Here is a 21,943-nt window from a genome sequence, read left to right as displayed (position 1 = left end):
AAGAACGGTTTATTTCGGGTTGCCGAATTATCATGTCACAGAAAAGTTATAGACCGTATCCGAATGACTTGGCTGCGGCTAGCAGTAACATACTAGTATATGGGTAGTGGCTACAGCTGCTCCCATAGGTGTTTGTGTAATTGTTAGCCACAGCCTTATAATTCTAATGCGGCTATACTCACATAAGCAATGTACAAAGCATAATATTTGCTTCAAATGGTTGCAAGTTAAAACGCCAAATACTAATTTTTTTTCTGGTTGGTTCTCTGCTCACCAAATGCATGTATACAAAACATGTTTGTTTAAGTTTAGCACTTCAAATTAGATTCTGCTGAATATACGTGACAGGTACAACTGTACTTATATCTTTGGAAACTCGTCAATGACCCAAAAATGTGCAGGGACGTGAATAACAGGAAACGTCAATACATCTTTGTAAAGGATCATCTTATTTTGAAACAGGTGAAGGAGTGCAGAAGAAATGTGCATAAATGATGGCAGGGAATTAATTGAACTTTTACGTACACGTTAGATATATGTACGTTTGCTATTTATTGTGTTTTTGTCATGACATAAAACAATCCAGTCTTCGCCAGACTGCCACTTTTTCCTTGAACAGAAAACATTACATATTCAAAGTTATGTACGACACTTTGATGATTGAAGAGCTTCAACTCCAGGACACTTCTCAAGAATTTCTTCAAAATGGCCAGAAATGTTCAGGGACTCGAGTTTCTGATATATACCGGTACATGTACTTAAGCCTCAGCTACTCTCCATCATTTTTTAGTCTATCAGTTATATTAAGGGTGCCATTATAAGGGTGCCATTCTAAGCAGGCTATTTGGAAGCAATCTACTCAAGAACACTGTGATATGGACTCTGTCTACAAGTATCTCCTCAACGGCACAGGGAGAATTGGGGAAGATCACTGGGACATTCAAACACACTGCCGACAGTGCCTGACGCCCACGCGAAGATGGCATGTGTTTATGAAGATTTAGAATATAATTAGTCGCGCATACTTCACGCTTGAACCAGTACCGCACATGGTTTGTCCCTCCCACTAGGGCTTACAAAAGTGGTCACAAAAGTGTCATCAACTGTTTGTGCACGGAGACCACTGCATAATACTAAGCCTCGTCAAGCCAACCATTTTGCAAAGGTGAGGCTAGACATATAAACATGCTGCCAGCGATCTGCCAGCAAACCAGCCCTGTCGTCAACCCATGGAACACATACAGCACGTTGGCAATCAGCATGAAAGACCTCAGACGCCCGAAAAAACAAATACTGGGTCCCTGCAGGGTTTATGTTATGACTGCCAATGTGACACACTGAACTGACTCCTTCAGATTGTCAACATAGTTGGGCTGTGCCAATTTTAATTTTTTGTTTTAAGTGAAAGCAAGTGTAAAACGTTCACATTCCAGGTACTGTAAGTGACCTATGGGCTCCGTGCACAAGTACCCCCTCAACGGTAAGGAAGGGAGAGTTGGAGGAGACCACTTAAAGTGACATTCAAACGCATTGCCAACGACGCCTGACGCTCGCACAAAGACACAATGACTTTACTTCGTACTACTTTTTACTTCGTGTACTTCACGCCACATGTGAGTGAACCAGTACATGTACATGCACATCGTATGTCCCATCCATGGGGCTCTCGAAGATGATCAAAAGCGCCCTCTCCAGTTCGCGCACACGGAGCACATAGGACAAACAGACTACATGTTCAACTCACTCAAGCCAACTCGAACCTAGTTGCAAAGACAAACATGACTTCTAACTTGCCAAAACTACAAAATGCTTAAGTGATGACTTTAAAACAAAAAAGTTTTCAAATTGCATTTACAAAACTGTATTTCAAACCACTGCGATTAAAGAAGTCTTGTCATCTGCTTCTTTTAAACTCCACTGAGAAGTCACACATATCATTAAATTTAAACCACAAAACAGCCGCATGTAGCTGGCTAGTATCGGCTACACTAACAAGTACATGTACCATACAAGGGGTTTTTCTGCTTCACATGAGAGGTACAGATCTGCACAGTCCAAAGGGATAAAGAATAGAGCAGAAGAAACAGCGAAAGCCAAGCCCAAGTCAAGCAAGGAAACTTGTCTTTGATCAAGAAAAGAAATTTTTGATTTCCAACTGAAGAAGGCTTTCATTCAAAAGACTCCTACATATTCAAAAGAAAGATCCAAAAATGTATTCATGACTCATCATTTGGAAACTCATGATCATGTATCTCATGTTGTATTGCCATGAATTAACATTCAGTCAACAGATGGCAGTAAGTCAAACACTGATCAATAATCAAAATGACTTTCATGTTAAGGACGGTTTCACTTAAAGTTTCTATATTTTTTTAAAAATTTTGCAGTAAAGTCCGGTGGGTAGCACTGGAAAGGCAAATGCAAACGACAAAAAAAGTGAAAAATCTGTAAACGAAACTTGACAATTTTCAAGAAAGAATATTTCCCTCAGTTCCCGAATTTGAAGCCCAATCATAAAACTATTCATGTTCCCTAATGAAAACTTAATATGCATCACTCTCAATCATGCCTGAATGTCAAATTAGAAGGAAAAAGGCAACTATTCCTTGTTAATAATGCCCAGATGATCACGAATAAACCACATGCCATCTAAATAAATCAATCGATCATCGACCTCTGGGAGCGCCTGAACACATTCATGTTTGTTTCCATAGGGACAGCACCGCATGTGCAGAACGCTAACGCATGCACGATGCTCGTGTTCATGTAGGGCAACGTTAAGCCAAGAATTTAAATCACAAGTTTATATTTTCTTTGGCCCAGCATTGATTTATTTGTTTACCTACCCATACGCCTAACCTTTTGCCGTCTTGCCACAACATGAGAGGGCTCGGTTACTGTTTTTCTTTCCCGAGCGCGATCATAAAAGGAGGACGACCCTATGCGTGAAAGGTTACCCTCCAACCCAATGTGGGGAATGTGAATGTTTCACATGAGAATGAGAGAGATTTATGACCAGCAATTATTTGGGTCAACATAATGATTTCAACCTGAATAAACAGCAGGGAAAAAAAGTGTGGAGTAACAGAGTCCCAGCTTTCTGTATTCATACTGAACCTAAATCCCAGTACATGCAAGGCACATTAAATGAAAATGTAAGAGTGTTTTATTTAATACATGTACTGATTTGAAGTTTGGGACAGAAATATAAAAAGATATTAAATCGAACAAGCTTTTCACATAACACAAACATGTTCGTGTTTTGCTGGTCATAATCAAGGATACTTGTAAATGTTTATGTTTTCATGACAATTACAAATGCACTAAGAGGAAGAAATGGATTAATTTGTGTCTATTGTCTACTCTAAATACACATCTGCCTTCCTCCAAAAAAAAAGACACTAGAGATATTAAATGCAACCACAACTTTGTGTAATTGTAACAGCTCTGACTTCCTTTAAAGCTCCTGTAAGTTTGATCAACTCTTTCCTGCAGACTAGCAGTACCGGGGTGAGAACAGTCAACTCACCACAATTGTCCCTTTGAACCCACTTCAAATCCAAATCAGTCTTCCCAACCTACCCTGCCCTACTTCTATGTCCTTATGACCCAGTCACCACGGCTGAAACCGGTAACCGCACACTCCCACAAGTACATGAGGATTGGAAACCACAATCGTTGTTGGTAGCCCGTGGCTCAGATTTCTGGCAGCAACAGAGATTCAGGGTTTTTTGGCGTTTATTTCCTTCTGTTTGTTTAGTTGCAGTTGTTTTACTCAGAAAATACACGGGGAAACAACAGAAGTACATACAAAAACACTAAACCTAAAAAAAAATAACTTCAACTTTCATGAAATTGAAATTTCATGAAAGCACTTTCACAAAAATATCATTCACTCACAATCTCAAAGTAGATCACACGTATTTCAATCTTTCGAATTGGATTAGTTTCACTTTTGAAAAAGTACATGTACAATGAATGTTTTCATACAGGGGTTAATGTTCCGTAATTAGGTTTTCATTTTCGGATGAAAGAAAAAGTAAAAGTACAGGCAGACCTTGACCGTTTGGCTGTTTTCGGGATTCGATTCACAACACTAGGGCTGTTCAAACGACTGAAGAAATTACCAGAAATGACAGATTTATTCGGCCAAATAATTTTGTATTGTTTTTCCTGCTCTGGAGTGATTTACGGAGTCAGTTTCTTGACTGGACTAACCTCTTCCAATACTTGTTATAAATTACCCAGGCACTGACGGTCAGTGAAAAAATTGCAAAGTGGTGATTATGTCTCTGTGTCATTTTCTTTTTTCTTTTTTTTTGCTTTTTATGGAGAGAACCATGATCAACTTCCCCAGATAGAGGTGAAATTTCAGCCAGGCCAGGGTTCTGAGCAATTGTCACGAGTCCTCGCAATTTCCTTTCTAACCTGACAAAGATCTGTTTTTGGTTTGAGGACGGTTTTGTTTCGTAGTCCTACACAAGGTACTGATTTGATTCCTAATAACATCCCCTCCCTCCCCTAACCCCCCCCCCCAAAAAAAAAAATCTAATAAAAGAGTAGAATAGAGCGTTTGAATTTATTTCTAAGAAAGTAAAAAAAATCAAGGTACCTCTGGTCTGATCAAAATATTCTGAACTGATCGTTGTTTATAGTGCTCTTTTCATCAAACTACATGTATCTTCATACAGCTTAACCAACTACACTCCTGATATCCTTATTATTTCCATTTACTTTGACGGCATTTTTACTCTCATCCTATCACTTGGTTGATTTGTTGATTTTCAAAATGTTATCATTTTGTATACAAAAACAGAATGCCTCACTCTTGGCATGGTTCACGAAAGACAGACAAAACACCTTAGTTTGCAATTTGCATCACATTTTTGGCCACTTGCCCAACAATAAATGTGTCATACATCTATTTACATGATAGGAAATAAAGCGGTTTGGTTTATTTATGTATTTTATATCTTAAATGGTTGTTACTGTATGTAGAATCCACGAAAAGATATGTATATGTAGTAAACTCAAATGGTTCAACAACTGAAAGTCAAAATCTTCAAGGAATTTAGCATTTTCAAGTGAGCAAATGAAGACAATGGTGATAAAAGCAACATGATGCAATATAAAGGTATTTGGATCAGGCAAAATGTTGGTAAGATGACCCTAAAAAGGAGAAACAATCAGTGGTGAATGAGGCTAAAAAAGAACGATTAGGATGAAAAGGGTATTAGTCTAAGCCATGGTATGATAACATGAATGTTCGTTTTGAAATTTAGATGATTTGTATTAATGACAGGTAAATGTAAAATGATACAAGGGATGAAACAAAGCAAGATTAGCAGAAAATGCACAGGAATCTTAAAAAATAAACAGCCAAACAAAATGCCACTGAGATTATCTCGTGGCGATTTCATAGGAATATTGTGATTGGAAATTTTGTTTTTGGATTTTGAGTTTGTCCCCACCACTGTTGGCTTGACCAGGCTGGCGTTATCTCTGTTATTAGCACATCCCGCCGTCTCGCTCTTGAAACTATCCGCCACTATCGTGTGAAGATTATCGGAATCATCCTCCATGTCCTATAGATACACAAAGAAAGAGCAACGGGATGGAGGGATTCAACAAACCAACGTGGAAAAGAAAAAAGAACACAATATCTGGTGGATTTTCCTTTTGTTTTCAAAGGAGCCACCTGGATCAGTTACATTTGATGGTGTGCAGTTAATTATGTGTAACTCACAGCTAATTCTTGCAAAAAAGAATACGTAAAAGTACACGTAGGCACAGTAGGCACAGATGTGCAACAGCACTGCACTATGCCTTAAATCAAAGTTTTCTTTCAGTAAAACAAGAATTTTCCTTTTTTTCCCCCAAATGATTTAATTTTTTTAATCCCAAGATTTCGTTTTAAACAAGCGTTTAGTGATCAATGGATAATTCTTATAACCTTCACAGTGCCTTTGTTCGAATCCTGCCAATTTTCTTATCCCAACTTCGTGACCCCAAATCGGAAAATCCCCCCAAAACCTTTAAACTTCCCTTTCCAGAAAGGTTACTGCAATAAATCTCCACAAATTTCAGACCACCCACTTCCAATTTTAGACCTAACCACTTTGATAAGAAACAGCAATCAATCCCAGGTCAAGATTTTTTTTTCAGGTAAACTACCGAAAAGGGGGAAAAATGCCTGGTTGTTAGATTGCAAGTACGGTACTTTATTTTTATCCTCCTGTGTTCAACCAGATAAGCAGAAAGGAAGAGCAGTAATCACTCCCATTCCCTAATTGGAGTTCTGGGAAAATGAGCCCAAATGTTAAAAGGTCTTTCCCTGGGTTTTACTAGAGAAAATGCCCCCCACCCCCCACACCAGCTGGGTTACAATGAAGACATCACTGCATGTGATAACCCTTACTGACTGCTACCATGAGCTAAAATGCAAATTTACAAGTAACATATTATGGGAATCAAAATATATTTTGTGAACTGTGAATTCAACAACCCATTTTAAAAAGTTCTCACATTACAATTTTCTGTCTTTAACTTTTTCTTCCTTTATGCTTTTGAATAACTTAAAACACCTCCATGTAGAAGCAAGGCAATTTTTCTAGTTTCTGAGGATCTGGTTAATATTTTATTTAATTACTGCATTATCACTTTAAGCACAAGACATTTTTTACAAGGTCTTTGAGTTAGACTGTGAATGTGGCTTTGCACCCATCAGACATACATGTACATGTATTTGTCTGTGGCTATGGATAGCCTCAGTAACACACTAATGGCACAACTTGAGCTATAGCCACAATACTGAGATGGCTCATAAACATGTGACACAAAAAATGGCCACAACTGAAGTAGTGTGTACAAGTGTATGACTCATGTAGGAGTGCTCCTTCTGTGCTAAGTTCCCTCCCTCTTTTTTTAGTCTCCTTTTCTCATGTAAGGGCATTTTTTTATCAACTTCTTCTTCACCCCTAAAACAAGAGTTCAAGCTTATGCTGCTAAAAATAGCCCCAGAAGCAATTACGCTCCAAACCAAAGCAAATAAAATCAATCATGTTCAAGTCTTGAAGTGACTTAGAGACCGTAGGGTCAAGAGTTCACGCTATGCCTGGCCACAGATGAAGCCATTCAGTGGAGATTCCGTTACCGTTACCTCCTCATGGACTCTACCCAGTGTATGCAATACATGTTCAGAATAAATTGCTGCATTTTAAAGTGCTCATCCTTTTCCCAAGTTAGGGGCTTTTTTAATCCTGTGTTTTGGATTTTTCCACTAGATGCAACCAATGAATGCAAATTCAACACAGACGAGGTTTCTATGGCGTAAATATTACAGGAACACTAATGATACCAGTACATGTAAATGTACACATCCCCATTCATTTATCATCAAACCAAAGTGGAGTTTGTTAATTACAATTAATTTTCCGATTCCACAAAATTCAATGTCTTGAAAGTTTATTGTTGGGTTTCCATCACCTCAGAGTTGCGCCTTTTACAAAAATTGTTTACCGACAGATTGTAAGAAGATTTTTTTGACACTGGTTGTGGTACCCGTACCTGTATCAGATTGGAATGGGCTGTCTGAACTAAGCTAGCTCTGTGGTTGTGTGGTGCAGACGTCTGCATTGATAAGCAGGTCACGGGTTCAAGTCCCACCCAAGAAGGCTTGTCTGATTTTTTCTCACTTTATCTGTTTTTTACATTACTGATTGTATATTTTGTGCAAGCTACTGAGTAACACATGTGCAAATCGATACATTCCCGTTACTGTTCTAACACCAATGTGCCATTACCTACTAACACACAGACCACGCAGCGGGGCAATAGAACAGCACTGGTGCAGGCGTTAGACAAATAGACAAAGATGCCATATGCTACCGGTACATCAATTAGTCATCAGATCACGTTCTTTCTTTTAAAGGGTGGGGTTTTCTGACATGAGCAGCCTAATGCCACAAGGTCAAGTTCTCAAAAGGTAAAAGGTCACATATCTCTATGACCTCTTTGACTTTTCCTCTTTTTCTAACTTGTCCAAGACAGGGGCAAGATGCTTGTTCAAGATAGAGAGGAAATGCCAACCCAGCAACAATGATAACTCACCACCCAAGGATTGTTAAAAACATGCCAGACCAAGACAAGTTTACACACAACAAATACCACAATATTAATGTGCCAATTAATCCAACTAAGAGAGACAAGCCAGTTAGTCATCAGCACAATTATATTCTCTAAGCCTTTGTGAGCAGCTTTGGTTCGACTAAATCAAACAGCTGATTCCAAAAAGTACATTTCCCTTGTTTGAATGTGATTGGAACGATCTCATGGTAAAGAGTAGTTGCAGTTACAAAATGTGAAGTACCCGGTACATGTACATGTAAATAAGCCTCTGTACTGTGATGACGTCACACTTTGTTTACGTGTGCTTTCCTAGGGTGCTCAGTGGACCGTGGGCCCCCACTGGCTCCATAGGAAAGTGCACATGTGAACAAAGTGTGACGTCATCAGTACAGAGGCTTATTCTAAAAGGTCCAAGACCAACACTTCTCTTAAAGACTTCACTTGGTCTATCTGCTACCGGTACCTTTGCCCAAATTCCCTTATTAACCACTGCTTCTTGATGAACCAAAAGCAAACACACAGACAAAAACACCCAGACTGATGGAGAAAAAGAAGTTAAACACAGGGAAACAGAGGCTTCACTTAGCGGACCAACGTACCACACTGAAGGCGGGACCGATAGGGTCCGCAGGGAAGGTCTCTACATGAGCTTGAAGCACTTTGTCTACGATGTCTTCAATCTCGGGCGGTATGGTCTGACTCTCCGTTACCTCTTGCTTTACTTTCTTCTTCTTGTTCCTATCGTTTCTTACACCTGCGCAATGCGATAAACAATTGGATTATATTAGTGAGGAAAGCAACGGGTCTAAAACTACCGGGCCTAATGTTATGGTGCTTCTAAGCAGTAGATATTGATTCCTTAGCAAATACATGAACTCAGCCGAGTACCAGCCACAATTAATACACACTGTATGAAACGTTGGCTAGTAACTTTTTTTGGTAAGCAAAAATTTTCTGTGCTGAACAAATTTCTCTGATAGGCCGCTCAAGAAAGTAGTCCCTGAGATTGGCAAGGAGGAAGAAGTAAGGACTAATGGGTCTGGGGGGGAAAAAGAGAGAGGTGGTGAAATGGAAAGACGTTTAAAACATGAAGGCCAGTTCATAATCAGCGTGAATACGAATGCAAATTTGTGACGTCCAGGCACTTTTTGGAGTGTAAATTTGCAAAAGTTGAACACGTTTCAACTCTGCGTGTTTTGTGACATCAATTTAGCATCGCTTTCACATGAACTATAAACTGGCCTTTAATGAGACAAGGTTATTTAAAAGATTGGCTCTCTACTATCCAAGGCAGGGGTGAGTCAAATGAGAGGTGCTGTGGAAATCAGGTTAAGAAATTAAGGGGGGGGAGGCTGGGTCATGGGGGAGATCAGGGGTAAGGAGGATTGAGAGGAGGGGCGAGATGTCTTTATTCAAGGATAAGGGTGAGTCACAGAGGGGTGCAGATGAGATGGTCAGGGAATGAGGGGGAAGCCTGGGTCAGGGGGAGGTCAGGGGTTATACAATGTAGGATAGTAAACCTGGGTGAGGGGCAAGATATCCTTGTCAAGGGATAAGCCTTAGTCTAAAAAGGGGTGCAGTGGACAGCAGGATCAGGGAAGTGGGGGGAGGCTGGGGTCATGGGGGAGGTCAGGGGGTATAAGAAGAGGACGGGTTGGGAGAGGGGGCAAGATGAGTTTGTAAAGAGACACAGCTGGGCCAAGGGCATGATGGGGTTTGATCAGGGGTACGCATGTATGTAGAAGGGGCAGGTTGGGTGAGGGAATCAAAGGAGATGACAAACTGAGGTACTTGACTAACTTAAGCTGGCTCAAAAAGGGTAAGAGTATGTGATATGGCTTGATGGCAACCAAGACAACTTTAGAAATTTGTTTGGTTTTTTACATGATTTTTTTTTTAATTCTGAAGAACTTTTTACTTATTTGTTTTGGGAGAGAGAGTTTCAGAAAACTTGTCATTCACCCCCTTTTTCCTGGGGGATAAGGCTACAGAGAGTAGGGGCTACAGTCAAACAAATGAAGCAGAGACATTCAAAGTTTGTTTTCTGAATCAGGTCTTTACGTATCACCATAGGACCAACGTCTTGTATGACATGTACAGTACATGTACATGTCATTATCACACGCTGATGCCAAGATTTGTAACCCACGTCTCCTACTTGCACTGCTGGAAATAAGACCACCGCGTAAAATGTACACATATGTCACATGACGTGAGAGGCAAATGTTGATGGACCGTTTAAGGAAAGAGGTGCCGGAAGTCTTTGCCACAAACGCCAGTCAATCTTAATTACAGTTTCTCAATTAAGGAGTGTCAGTGCCTACTGCTGAAGGGATCATGTCACAAGATGACTAATCATGTGCTGATAATGTGGGGCTCTTTTTTGCCCCTACAGACCTTTTTTCCCTTCTCTGTCAACCTTTTTTGCCCTCCGGAGTGTGAATCATTCATGAAAGGTCCATTCATATTACACCCACAGAGTTGAAGCCGCAGCACAACACAATTTATTATTATTTTTTCTCAGATCAAAACAGGTGGTGTTGACAGCTTGGGAAATCTAGAAAGATTGAGTTTGTTTCCAACTTCATTTACATGTAGATATAACTTTCTATCATAACCTTCTCTAACTTAGAATAACTTTCTCTCATACACAATGCTGGATTACTCTTTTGAAGGGAGAGACTTTTCACAACATGTATTAGGCAGTAGCATGCCTTTGTGACAAAATTATTTGGGGGTACGTTCCACATTGGTCATTAGTGAAGTAGTCTTTTCACCTTTTCCCAGAGTGCTCCAACTAATGTCTTACATTACACAACCACCCCAATGGACTCTGTGCACAAGTACTCCTCATGGTGACAAAGAGAGAGTTAAACACACTCTAGGACACTGAACAACAGGTGCTAATGTGAAGATGACACACATCTGATCATAGTCACATGAAAATTGTTTGTGTGTACTTTGCACCGTAAGCATGCCAATGAGTCCGTGTATGCAGTGTCTAAAGTGAGGAGCACTAACTGTGACTGTGAGTGGTCACAGAGGACTATTTACTGTTCATGCACGGAGTCTAGACCTTATGCGTAGCAGCCATCTTAGAGGGCAGTGCCTTAGTTTAGCTGGGATATGCATGAGTGAACCTTTCTGAGCATTCGTTGTTACTGCGTAGCAGCCATCTTAGAGGGCAGTGCCTTAGTTTAGCTGGGATATGCATGAGTGAACCTTTCTGAGCATTTGTTGTTACTGCGTAGCAGCCATCTTAGAGGGCAGTGCCTTAGTTTAGCTGGGATATTCATGAGTGAACCTTTCTGAGCATTCGTTGTTACTGCGTAGCAGCCATCTTAGAGGGCAGTGCCTTAGTTTAGCTGGGATATGCATGAGTGAACCTTTCTGAGCATTTGTTGTTACTGCGTAGCAGCCATCTTAGAGGGCAGTGCCTTAGTTTAGCTGGGATATGCATGAGTGAACCTTTCTGAGCATTTGTTGTTACTGCGTAGCAGCCATCTTAGAGGGCAGTGCCTTAGTTTAGCTGGGATATGCATGAGTGAACCTTTCTGAGCATTCGTTGTTACTGCGTAGCAGCCATCTTAGAGGGCAGTGCCTTAGTTTAGCTGGGATATGCATGAGTGAACCTTTCTGAGCATTTGTTGTTACTGCGTAGCAGCCATCTTAGAGGGCAGTGCCTTAGTTTAGCTGGGATATGCATGAGTGAACCTTTCTGAGCATTTGTTGTTACTGCGTAGCAGCCATCTTAGAGGGCAGTGCCTTAGTTTAGCTGGGATATGCATGAGTGAACCTTTCTGAGCATTTGTTGTTACTGCGTAGCAGCCATCTTAGAGGGCAGTGCCTTAGTTTAGCTGGGATATGCATGAGTGAACCTTTTTGAACATTCATTGATACTGCGTTGTTTTAAAATAACTAAAGATGCCCTCTAAGATGGCTGCTATGCATAAGGTCTTTTCCAGAAATGTCAGAAAACCTTCACTGCAATGATGAACTTAGAATACTCCAAGCCCTTAAAGTTCAAAAGTCAATGGCACATACTGAATGATATATCAAATGTGAAAAACGACTCAAAAAACGAGTGTAATTAATTACAGCAGCATTCTATACATGTACATTCCTCCATCTGTTCTGTCAATACATCAAACAGTTAATGGTATCATTTTGTGTGTGTTTTAGTTGCTCCATCTGTCATGTTACTTTGAAACCTGTTGATCTGTTCATTAAATAACCATGAAACAACAGGACTTGATATTATATTACGATGAAAGCTTGAATACATATTTTAATGGGGGCATCTATTATGGAGACTTCATTAGATATTTAATCTTTATCGGTATGGTTCTTTTGAAAGAGAAATAATAAAAAATATTTTAAAAAATTTAAAACATCCATAGGTAACCTTTTTTTTAAATATTTTTTAAAGAGTTTTTCCTTATTATTTGTACAGTGGGAGACTAGGCTCAAAGCAATTACTGAGCTATATGATGTGTCAGGTTTGTGGTTTCTTCTCCATTAGCCAAACAATGGTGTCCTGCCGGCTGTACTCGGCATGATCGTCACACACTCTCTGACACTCTCTTAAACTTTCGATTTCGCAGATAAGAAAAACCCAAATGGAACAGCAAGGCCTAGTTTCGGAGCCATGATCCCAATCTTGCAACAGATACCGATCAGCCAACTGCTGAGTTCAGCTCCCAATGGATCCCCCCAAGAGAACAGGGCAATCTAGTCCAAGTAATCGCGGTTTCAAATAAAGGAAATACTTGAAAATTGTCTTGCAATAACTGGAAAAACTGATACAGTTCTGTGCCTCCAGTTCCGTGCCTTTAGGAAGTTACACCGTACACGGAAAAATTTCTCCCTTTTTTGACATCACGGAGATAACATTGACTACACGCTGAGACAAGTTACAGAGTGTACATGTTGGTTGAATCGATGAAACAAGGTACGCTTGAGTGACGGTGACCGATATTACAAACGATAACCTTTAAAAAGCCAATTTATGAGCTGTTTGGTCTGATCGTGCTGCACGTCACATTGGGGCTAACAACGTTTCACAAATACCAAAACGGGACACCGACCCAATTCAAGATGACAGATCAAATCGGTGACAGGAAGACTTGTGGGAGAATGCTTTTTAGGAAAAAAAAGGTTTGGATTGGATTGTCGCAGAGGAGATAGACAAGAGAGCCATGCTAGCATGTACATGTAGATGTGTGTAATTGATTATAAGCAACATGTGGGCAATTCCAGTGTCACAGACATTTGGCCTACACTTCTTTTTTTTTATAAAATCTAATGTTCCTGCCAGAGCCAATTAACCATAATATCTAATTAAAGTTTAGGAGAAATTATCCAAGCTCCTAGAGTGGAATCTCCTTGACCTCTACTAGATGATAGATGTATAAGATTTGAAAAATAATTGAGGTTAATTCACTGAGCTCCTTGGGTGGAAAAAAAAAATTGTCTGATCTGTGATGTCCATGACCCTGCCATTGCCCATGTGTCAATTAACACTCTCAAATTTTTGCAGTCTGGGTCAAAGAACATTTCATGAAATAACATGGTAATCATTTAATTAATTGTTTACTTGAGGTAAAAAAAAAACGATTCTGAGCACGACGATCATTGAAATACCACTTCATTTCAAATTACTGGGAAAATGTAATAATTATCAAGGGGGCGGGATGACAAGGCCCCGCCCACTCCTGATACTCACAGTCTTTTGACATCCCCACGTCAAAGCACTTCTGAAGCCGACAGTACTGACAGCGATTTCTGGTGACTTTGTTGATGACACACTTTTTGTCTCGGTGGCATGTGTATTGCATGCTTTTTTGTACACTACGTCTAAAGAAACCCTGCATTTGAGAAACGCGAATACAAAGAAAAAGCATAATAACTTCAAGCAGCCATTTTTTGTTCAATGACTTCTCAAGGAATTACAATGAGGCGGAAGGTGAGTAAAAGTGAATTGAAATTTGAGCAGTCAATAACAGACAGAGGAGGGGCACGGTACAGTACTTACAAATACCACCCTGTAGTGGGACATCCAAAAGTCACTTACATGTAGTGAAGGAACACAGTTTTGAAGGGGAGGGGGCAGATTTGCAAACCCCCACCCCCCTCTTCCATCACCTATACAGTGTGTTTTATCAAGAATAGCTCAGCTTTAAAAAGTTGAGAAAAGTTCATATTCAGAGTACCTGAAAACCTGGAGAATCTTGATGACATTCGAGGGGCGTCTAGACGATCAAATACATGTAGTTTACCCCTCCAGTCTCCACCCCTCCCCTCCCCCCCCCCCCCCCACAACAACAAAAACAATGGTTTCAGTGCTTCAAAATGTTGAACTTAATTAAAAAATACCACATTTGTTATTATTTATGTCTTTCTGGTTTGTGAGCCTTATTTTTGCCCAGCACTTACTTTGCAACCTTCGCAGGCACTGACGCCATAGTGGTATCCCGAGGATTTATCCTCACAGACGAAGCAAGGTTTGTAGACCCTGGGCGGGGGTGACGGCGACTCACAGGAGCTAGTGGGAAGACCAGACATGGGGGATTGGTGTATCGCCACGGGAACGGGCATCTCGGAGGGCATTGTATACTGCATATAGCCTGAGTCTGAAGGAACAAACAGACAAACAAAAGCTACAAATTAAAATCAGTGATCAAGAAAATATAAATGAAATCTGATGGGGTTCAATTAGATGTGGGAAAACTGTACTAAAGATTGCAATAAGACAGAAGCTGCTCAGAAAAAAATGACCAGAGGATCAATTCTTTATACTGTACGATACAAAATTTGTTCGGACAAACAGGGGGGGAAACAGTTGGTCACTGTCCAATGTGCAACCTAAATTCAACCTCTTCAAAAAAAGAAGTACATACTATGAATTTCTTCAGTAATTTCTTTGTAACTCTCCAAAAATTAAACCTCTCTGTCCAGCAAAAAGTTACTTTTTAGCCTCCACATTATGGATCTGAAGCTGGACCTGATCAGATAGAACAAGAGGACAGTACATCAAGTTATTCTTTACTTTACATGTAGCATGAACCTCCTAATGGTAATTTTAAAACAAATACCTTGGCAAGAAATAAAGACGTCTTGCTTTGCAAAATCTTCATCAATGAAACTGACATACTGTACTACATGTACCTTGTTTATTTCCAAATTAAATGTAAGTTTTAAATTCCTTTACAATTTGTCTTCTTTGAACCTTACCTCATGTATGTAAATACAAATTTTGGAAATATTTTCTACTGGTTGGGGTCAAACCATGATAGTTCTTTACTAAATGCCAACAGTTCAAGAGAAAGTGCAGTACGTCTGGTACCATGTAATTTAATAAGACTCGCAGGAAACGGTTGAGATGAGGTCTTCATTTGATTCTAATCAATCAAGGTGTGAGACTGAAAGCCTGAGGATTGTCACAACATAACAAGAACTAATTCCCAGCTCTGAGTCATCTTATCAAAGGTAACATACACGTACATGTAAAGCAACGCCTGCAACCGTTGCATGACCGAAAGTGATTGGGGGGGGGAAAAAACGAAAATAAAGTTCATTTGCATAGTTCATGAAAACACAGATGTAACTATAACATGTAATCAGAGTCGACCTTGAAAAAGTGCAGCGTGACTACATGTACCTGTACGTGACCCATCCAACTAAAAAAAACACTACATATAGTTAAGCGCTAAGGAGGAAAATGGGAAAACAGGAAATGAGAAAATAAACAGAAAACGAGAATATAAACAGAAAACGAGAAAATGAAAATGAATTTCATAGTAAACAAATACGAAAACTGGGAATTACGATGAATTTATATTTTTTATAGGGTTTTACCCTCATTTCTAGTCAACCACAGCCTTGAATTCAATCTGAAAACCAGATGTTGGTCTACAGGTACATGTACATGAATTAATTAACTACAGTTCAAAAGCCTCATTAATAGAGTGTGTACGCTTCTGTGGTATAGGCCTACATGTATATGTTCAAGCTTTTATTAAAGATTTGTGTTAAGAAACTGTACGCAGGGTCAGACTAGGAACCAATTTCAAATGCCTGCATGTACACAATAGATTTTGGTATTTTAAACGTAACTCTGATTTTTTTCCCTGATTTTTTTTTTTCAAATTCAAAGTCACAGAAGCAAAACTGTACTTGGGTCTAAAAAATAAAAAAAAGAAATGTAGGGCCTACACATATTCAATGTACCGCCTACACACATTCAATGTACCAGCACGTTACACCTTAAAGTGTCACACCATTTTGTTATGTTTGAACATTAACACGCATACATGTTTGTGTACACGTTCGTAGGCGTTAGTTATTTTAAAATGAAACTTCACCTGCAGCTGTCTTTTAGATCTTTTATTACATGTATAATCAGATGATTTCGAGTTTAAATAATCCTGCATTTAAAGTTAACGCTGTGCATGCATTATCATTGATGATAGTGTTTTAAACATCATCCGACCATGATGCAGTTTGTAACATGCTAAATATGCAATGCTCTAATCAAGGCAATTCCAACATTATGGAAAAAAATGTAATGATTCATAGTTCAGATATATGACTTAGTCTGTAATCTCCTTGAACATTACTAGATGATGGATGTATAAGATTTGAAAATACATTTTCTGGTTTATTCACGGAGCTCTTAATTAAAGTACAAAAATAAAGTCTGATTTGTAATGTCCATGGGCCTTATTCACGAGTCGGCCATACTGAATTAAAAGTTAAGTAAAATCTTAATTTTTGGAACTTGCGAAGAGAAATGAAAGCAAGTCAATTACTAATTAATTCAAGTCTGCTTCAATGAATAATTTTAAATTTGTCATTAAACATTCCCTAATGTTTAAAACCATATTAAAAAAAAAATGGCAGTAAAATAAGGCTACATTGTGCCTGCATAAATACCGGTAGTCTGGCGCCATCCCATTCAACAGTAAACAATTAATGAAATACATTCAGGGAACTTGACAAAAATGGCTAACTCGGGAATAAGGCCCATGATGTTGAAATTGACCTTGAGTTCCAGTCCTGGACTTGAGTCCTTCAACTTGGGCTACATGTACCACTATTATATTTGAGAATCTTTTCAGTGAATTAGGCCTATCAGTACTGTCAGTATACCTGTATTGCTTTAATTATTCAATATAAGTAGTCAAGACAATGATTGTTTCAGAGCAAGATACACGTAACGGTATCAGATTATTAATTTACATGACGGTTGAGTAAGAATAGAAACATAGGAGCACAAAAAGGTCAAAGTTCTTCCATGTTATAACTGCATGCTAAGAACTCCTGAAATCATTATCCAGGTACCGTAGTCATGAATTGACACAGGTGGATGCTGCCAACATTTTCACAATCACAATCCCTTTAAGGACACGTTAAGCTCTAGGGGGGTCAGCACCACCCACATAATCCCAGGAATAGAGCCAGCCCAATAATCTCAACAACTCCACCATTCAAGCACGACCACCCAAAAAAACCTCAAATTACAGCGCTTCCACTCTGGCCAAAATAAACTTACTCAGCTGCTCAGTCAGTCATATTATTATATAAAAAAAGGAACATTTGCCAAAGAATACCAGTGAATAGCAAAAATGTGTCAAATGTGGTTTGTGTAATTGTTTGAAAATATCCAAAATGTTTGCAAATCTCAAAGGCAAAGCCAGTCCTAACAGGAAAGTTGACACCTTCTTAAATTACAAAAAAAGGGATTTATTTGTGTTTTGTTTCCCATTCAAGTAAAAAACAAATGGACTTATTCAAATGAGGTCTGCTGACTTAGATAGAACTACATGTACATCCTGGCCCCTGGGCTACTTTAGAAGAAAATCATAGAGTCTTTTGTGTTATGGTTCATTGGAAGTATCTGTCTGGAAACCCCCCTCCCTTTCCCCTCCCCCTCTTAAAAAAGCCCCAGCTGGTCTCCATCAAATCTGGGAGTAAACAGGTGTAACAGTCTAGTCCTAGACAGGCCTGGGTCAAGGGTCTGGCTAAACAGGGTAAGGGATTGGCTCAGGGGAAATGGAAAGCCTTACAAAACATGATATTGTCTGAGAGGTTTTTTTTTTTAGCTTGCGAGGTTCAAACACCTGCTTCAATATAATGAAATACATGTGTTAGAATGTACTACAATATTTGATTCACCAATGGGATACATTTTTCTTAAAGGCTGGTGGAATGAAAATGAAAAGTGAATTTGACTTTGCAAAACATTCACTGCCAATTTTGCTGAGCTGAAATGTGTTCAGGTTTTGTGACTTTGCAGCAAAAATACTGGCCACGATGGCACAAACGCAAGCAAACGTACCGTACATGTAGCAGTAATATCAAATGACATTCTACATTGATACATGTACGTAGGAAGAAGTTTTGGTCACGGAAACTTTGCTTTTTAGCTTAACAAATTTGTAAACTTTCATGTGGATGGAAACATTTGGCCTGGATTGATAAACAGATAATGTAACAGACTGACACTGTGACAGACCTGTCTGCTTGCCAGACAGACATATCATGGCAGTTGGGCAGCACTTTCACCCACCCACCCACCCACCAGTAACAAATGTCAAGTCAATGATTAACTAGCACAAACATCTATAGGTAAGGCTGGTCAGAGAACTTCCTCACACATACAATAATAGGAAAACCTTTCAGAGTTTTCCTTCTGCTAAAGCTGACAAGACAGAAGTTTAATTAGCTATCGAAAACACTTTGGCGTTTCCCTCTCCCCGCCCCCCACTTCTGTTAAGCTTTTACATTTGTGGGAATATCAATCCATCTAAAGATCAATGAATAATACTGACACTGGCATAGGAACATACCTACAAGGCTTACAAGCATTTCTGCAAACATCACCGAACAAATTGTTTTCAATGATGAAAACAAAATACCGATGTGAGAAATGCATCTGGTGACAGTTTTGATAAAATGATACTACTGATTTTTGGATTCTATTCACAGCAGAAAATGTCAAATCGATATGAATAATTGTACAAATGTACTGCACGTGTGAGCATGAAAACTGAAAAACCACAATTTTGAATTTCCTTGCCTTTATCTCGTTGAGCAAACTAGGAAGGCATAGGTTTATTTAGATCCATATAGAAATGAGGTAAACAAAAATGGATTTGTGTAAATTTTTGTAAAAACAGCTGTGCTTCCTGCGCAATTAAAATTGAAATCAACTGTTGACTCCCAACAGACTGCATGTACATGTAGGATGCGATTCAAACTGTACGTGTAACATGTTGACTTGCTATTGCAAAATACATGTACCTGATCAGAAACAAGTACTGGTACAATGTACCAAAAATGCATGTCCCAATAGCCATGAATGGTACATCATGTACATATGGTACTTGTTCAAACCGAACTACCGGTAACTTTTATGCAGATACCGGTATTCGGTTGAACGTTGCTCTCCCTCACATATTTAGACAGGAAAATACCTTGGTAATGTGAAATTTGATAACTTGTCAGTTTGGAAGTCATAAGATCTACAAGTATTTGAAAAGTATTTGGAAATTAAAGTGCCCTCAAAATTGCCCAAAAACCTCTTCCTAAAAGCTTCCATTTCATTTTTTAATGAGAAACACAACGTGCATTCCGTATGGCCCCCGTTTCATTCCCACACTACCGGTATTCAAGCCCTGCACCCAATCTCCCACAGAATCAGCTTAATGATATAATGTACAGCCCCGGTGCACGTGGCACTCCCCTTGAGCCTTTCAACCCCGCTGCCATACATGAATTGCAGATCTTTTTTATCCTCCCGTTTTCTTTCAGGTTTAAACTTTCTGGAATGTGCCTGTGTGTGAGAAAATGAGAAGACATGCAATGGGAAACCTGTGTGTGCAATCCGATAGAAACACACCACAAGTCAGAGTAACACTCTCCGTGGCTCTTTTTTTCTCTCTCTCACAAAACCTGGGAAGAATTATAATTTCCTAGGATTTTTTTTTTTTCAAACAATAATTGAAAGGTAGGGTAGATCATTTGTCATTTGTGCATTTTTTTCATTTGAAGCCAAAAAATTCTCAAAATCTAAAGACGGGTACTTAACAACTAACCTGATGAATTTTTAGCTCTGTGAATGCTGTATTATATTCTAAGAAAACAATATTCTAGGATCTCGGTTTCAATTCAAAAGTTGCAGAGTCATATTTTGAATTGCACCCGCAATCTAGATCCGAGACACGTTCTCATTCAGCTAATTGCAGCTACACGATCTTAAGCACAGAATCGACGAATAACAGCAACATCGTGTGCATGTGCGTCGTGTTAACACGTGCGCACACCCATTCATGGATTCATCAAAATTACAAACCAACTACAGTACTAACGGAAATTTCAAAAATGCGTCACCTGACGCATCTTTGAAAATTGTTTTCTTTTATTGATTTCTTCAAAATGACAGCATGCCAGAAAGAATAGTTTCGCAGGGAGTTTATTGCCATCACTGCATGTACCGGTACATATATTTAAACCAAGTAAACATTTTAACAATAATTTCATCAATTACTTTTTGAATAGCTGCACGTATACTTGTAATCTACTCTACCTGTAAAAGTAAATTCATAATGTACATGTTATGTTCATAAATGTACATGTACATGAAGTAATTTTCATGTACAATAAAACAAGTTTTCAAGAATTTTTTGGTGGAGGAAAAAATACCAGATTGGTTATGGAATTAAGAAGTGTACCATCTGCTGCACTTCATCAAAAAACAATCATCTCATATTTCAAATTAGGTTTTGCCCTTCATCGACGTTTTAAACACTCTATACTCAGTGTGTTACCTCTCGAGAGAAAGTTGGAAAAAATCACTCGGGTGGGACTCGAACCCACGACCTCCTGCTTTCTAGTGCAGATGTCTTACCACTCGACCACCGAGCTAACGGGATTGGTTGGCTGGTTCAAATCCGATGTACATAGCAGCGGGTACCGCATAAACTATTATAATATGGAACTTTTTGCGCCGGGGTGATATAAATCAAATTAGGTTTTGCCCTTCACCGACGTTGGTCGGTGAAGGGCAAAACCTAATTTGATTTATATCACCACGGTGCAAAAAAAATTCCATATTATAATACATCTCATATTTAGCTCTTTTGAATCAAATCAATGGCAAATGACAGATAGGTTTTGTTTCTCTGACTATCTAATCAGATGTGACGCTTGCTACAACACAAAGAAAACTGGGTTGGTTTCAGCATGATCTGAACAAACTTCTTCACAATTTCCACACAGGCTGAAGTGCAAGGCAGACATAATTGTTGTATTGTATCACAGACCAATGACAATAACGCTGGCTTCATTTCCTACAAAATTATTTAGTTAGATTCAATCCACTTGCTCCTTCCAAGGAGGCTGAAGGTCTGTCCTCAATTGAACAATTCAATTCAATTCAATTCAAGAAACATTTCTTTCCACCAAGAGCAAAATATAAGATTGACACAAGGACAAGGAGTCAGACTATCAGATGGAGGCATGATTTGAAAAAGCCCCAGCTTATAGGGGCATGCCTTACATTGATTGCTTCTTTCAATCACTGATGTATTAACTCATGTGATGAAAGAGTCAACACCACAGGCCAACATTTCTAGGCTGTCATCTTAAGAGGCCCAAAATGGACACAAGTCTGTGCTTCAAATCTTGATAGAGGTGATGAACAAGTAGCTAAGGTGTCAAGATGCCTAAAATTTAAGTGACTCACACATGGCTTCACTTTTTCATGTAAGGTGATGGACATGCGCTATCCAGTCAGTATTAAAGGATAAGGGCG

General features: G+C 39.2%; 1 protein-coding gene across 2 annotated transcripts in view; it reads right to left on the bottom strand.

Annotated features, from left to right (window-relative positions):
* The window catches only part of LOC119740356 (retinoic acid receptor beta-like), a 48,236-nt gene that overhangs the window by 7,909 nt on the left and 18,384 nt on the right, over window positions 1-21,943 (bottom strand). The window contains exons 3-6 of one of the 2 annotated variants that reach the window (XM_038215623.1): window positions 14,563-14,759; window positions 13,853-13,994; window positions 8,727-8,881; window positions 5,472-5,585 (exon numbers count right to left, since the gene is read on the bottom strand). In XM_038215623.1, coding sequence (XP_038071551.1) covers window positions 5,472-5,585; window positions 8,727-8,881; window positions 13,853-13,994; window positions 14,563-14,759 — 608 coding nt within the window. The remainder of the gene's footprint in view (window positions 1-5,471; window positions 5,586-8,726; window positions 8,882-13,852; window positions 13,995-14,562; window positions 14,760-21,943) is intronic. The other variant, XM_038215624.1, reaches the window with a different exon arrangement.

Source organism: Patiria miniata, unplaced genomic scaffold (genome assembly GCF_015706575.1).
Source record: "Patiria miniata isolate m_02_andy unplaced genomic scaffold, ASM1570657v1 HiC_scaffold_5, whole genome shotgun sequence".
In the NCBI taxonomy this organism is placed as follows: domain Eukaryota; kingdom Metazoa; phylum Echinodermata; class Asteroidea; order Valvatida; family Asterinidae; genus Patiria; species Patiria miniata.
Note: the sequence above shows the minus strand (reverse complement) of the source record. Positions and strands in the feature narration are given on the sequence as shown.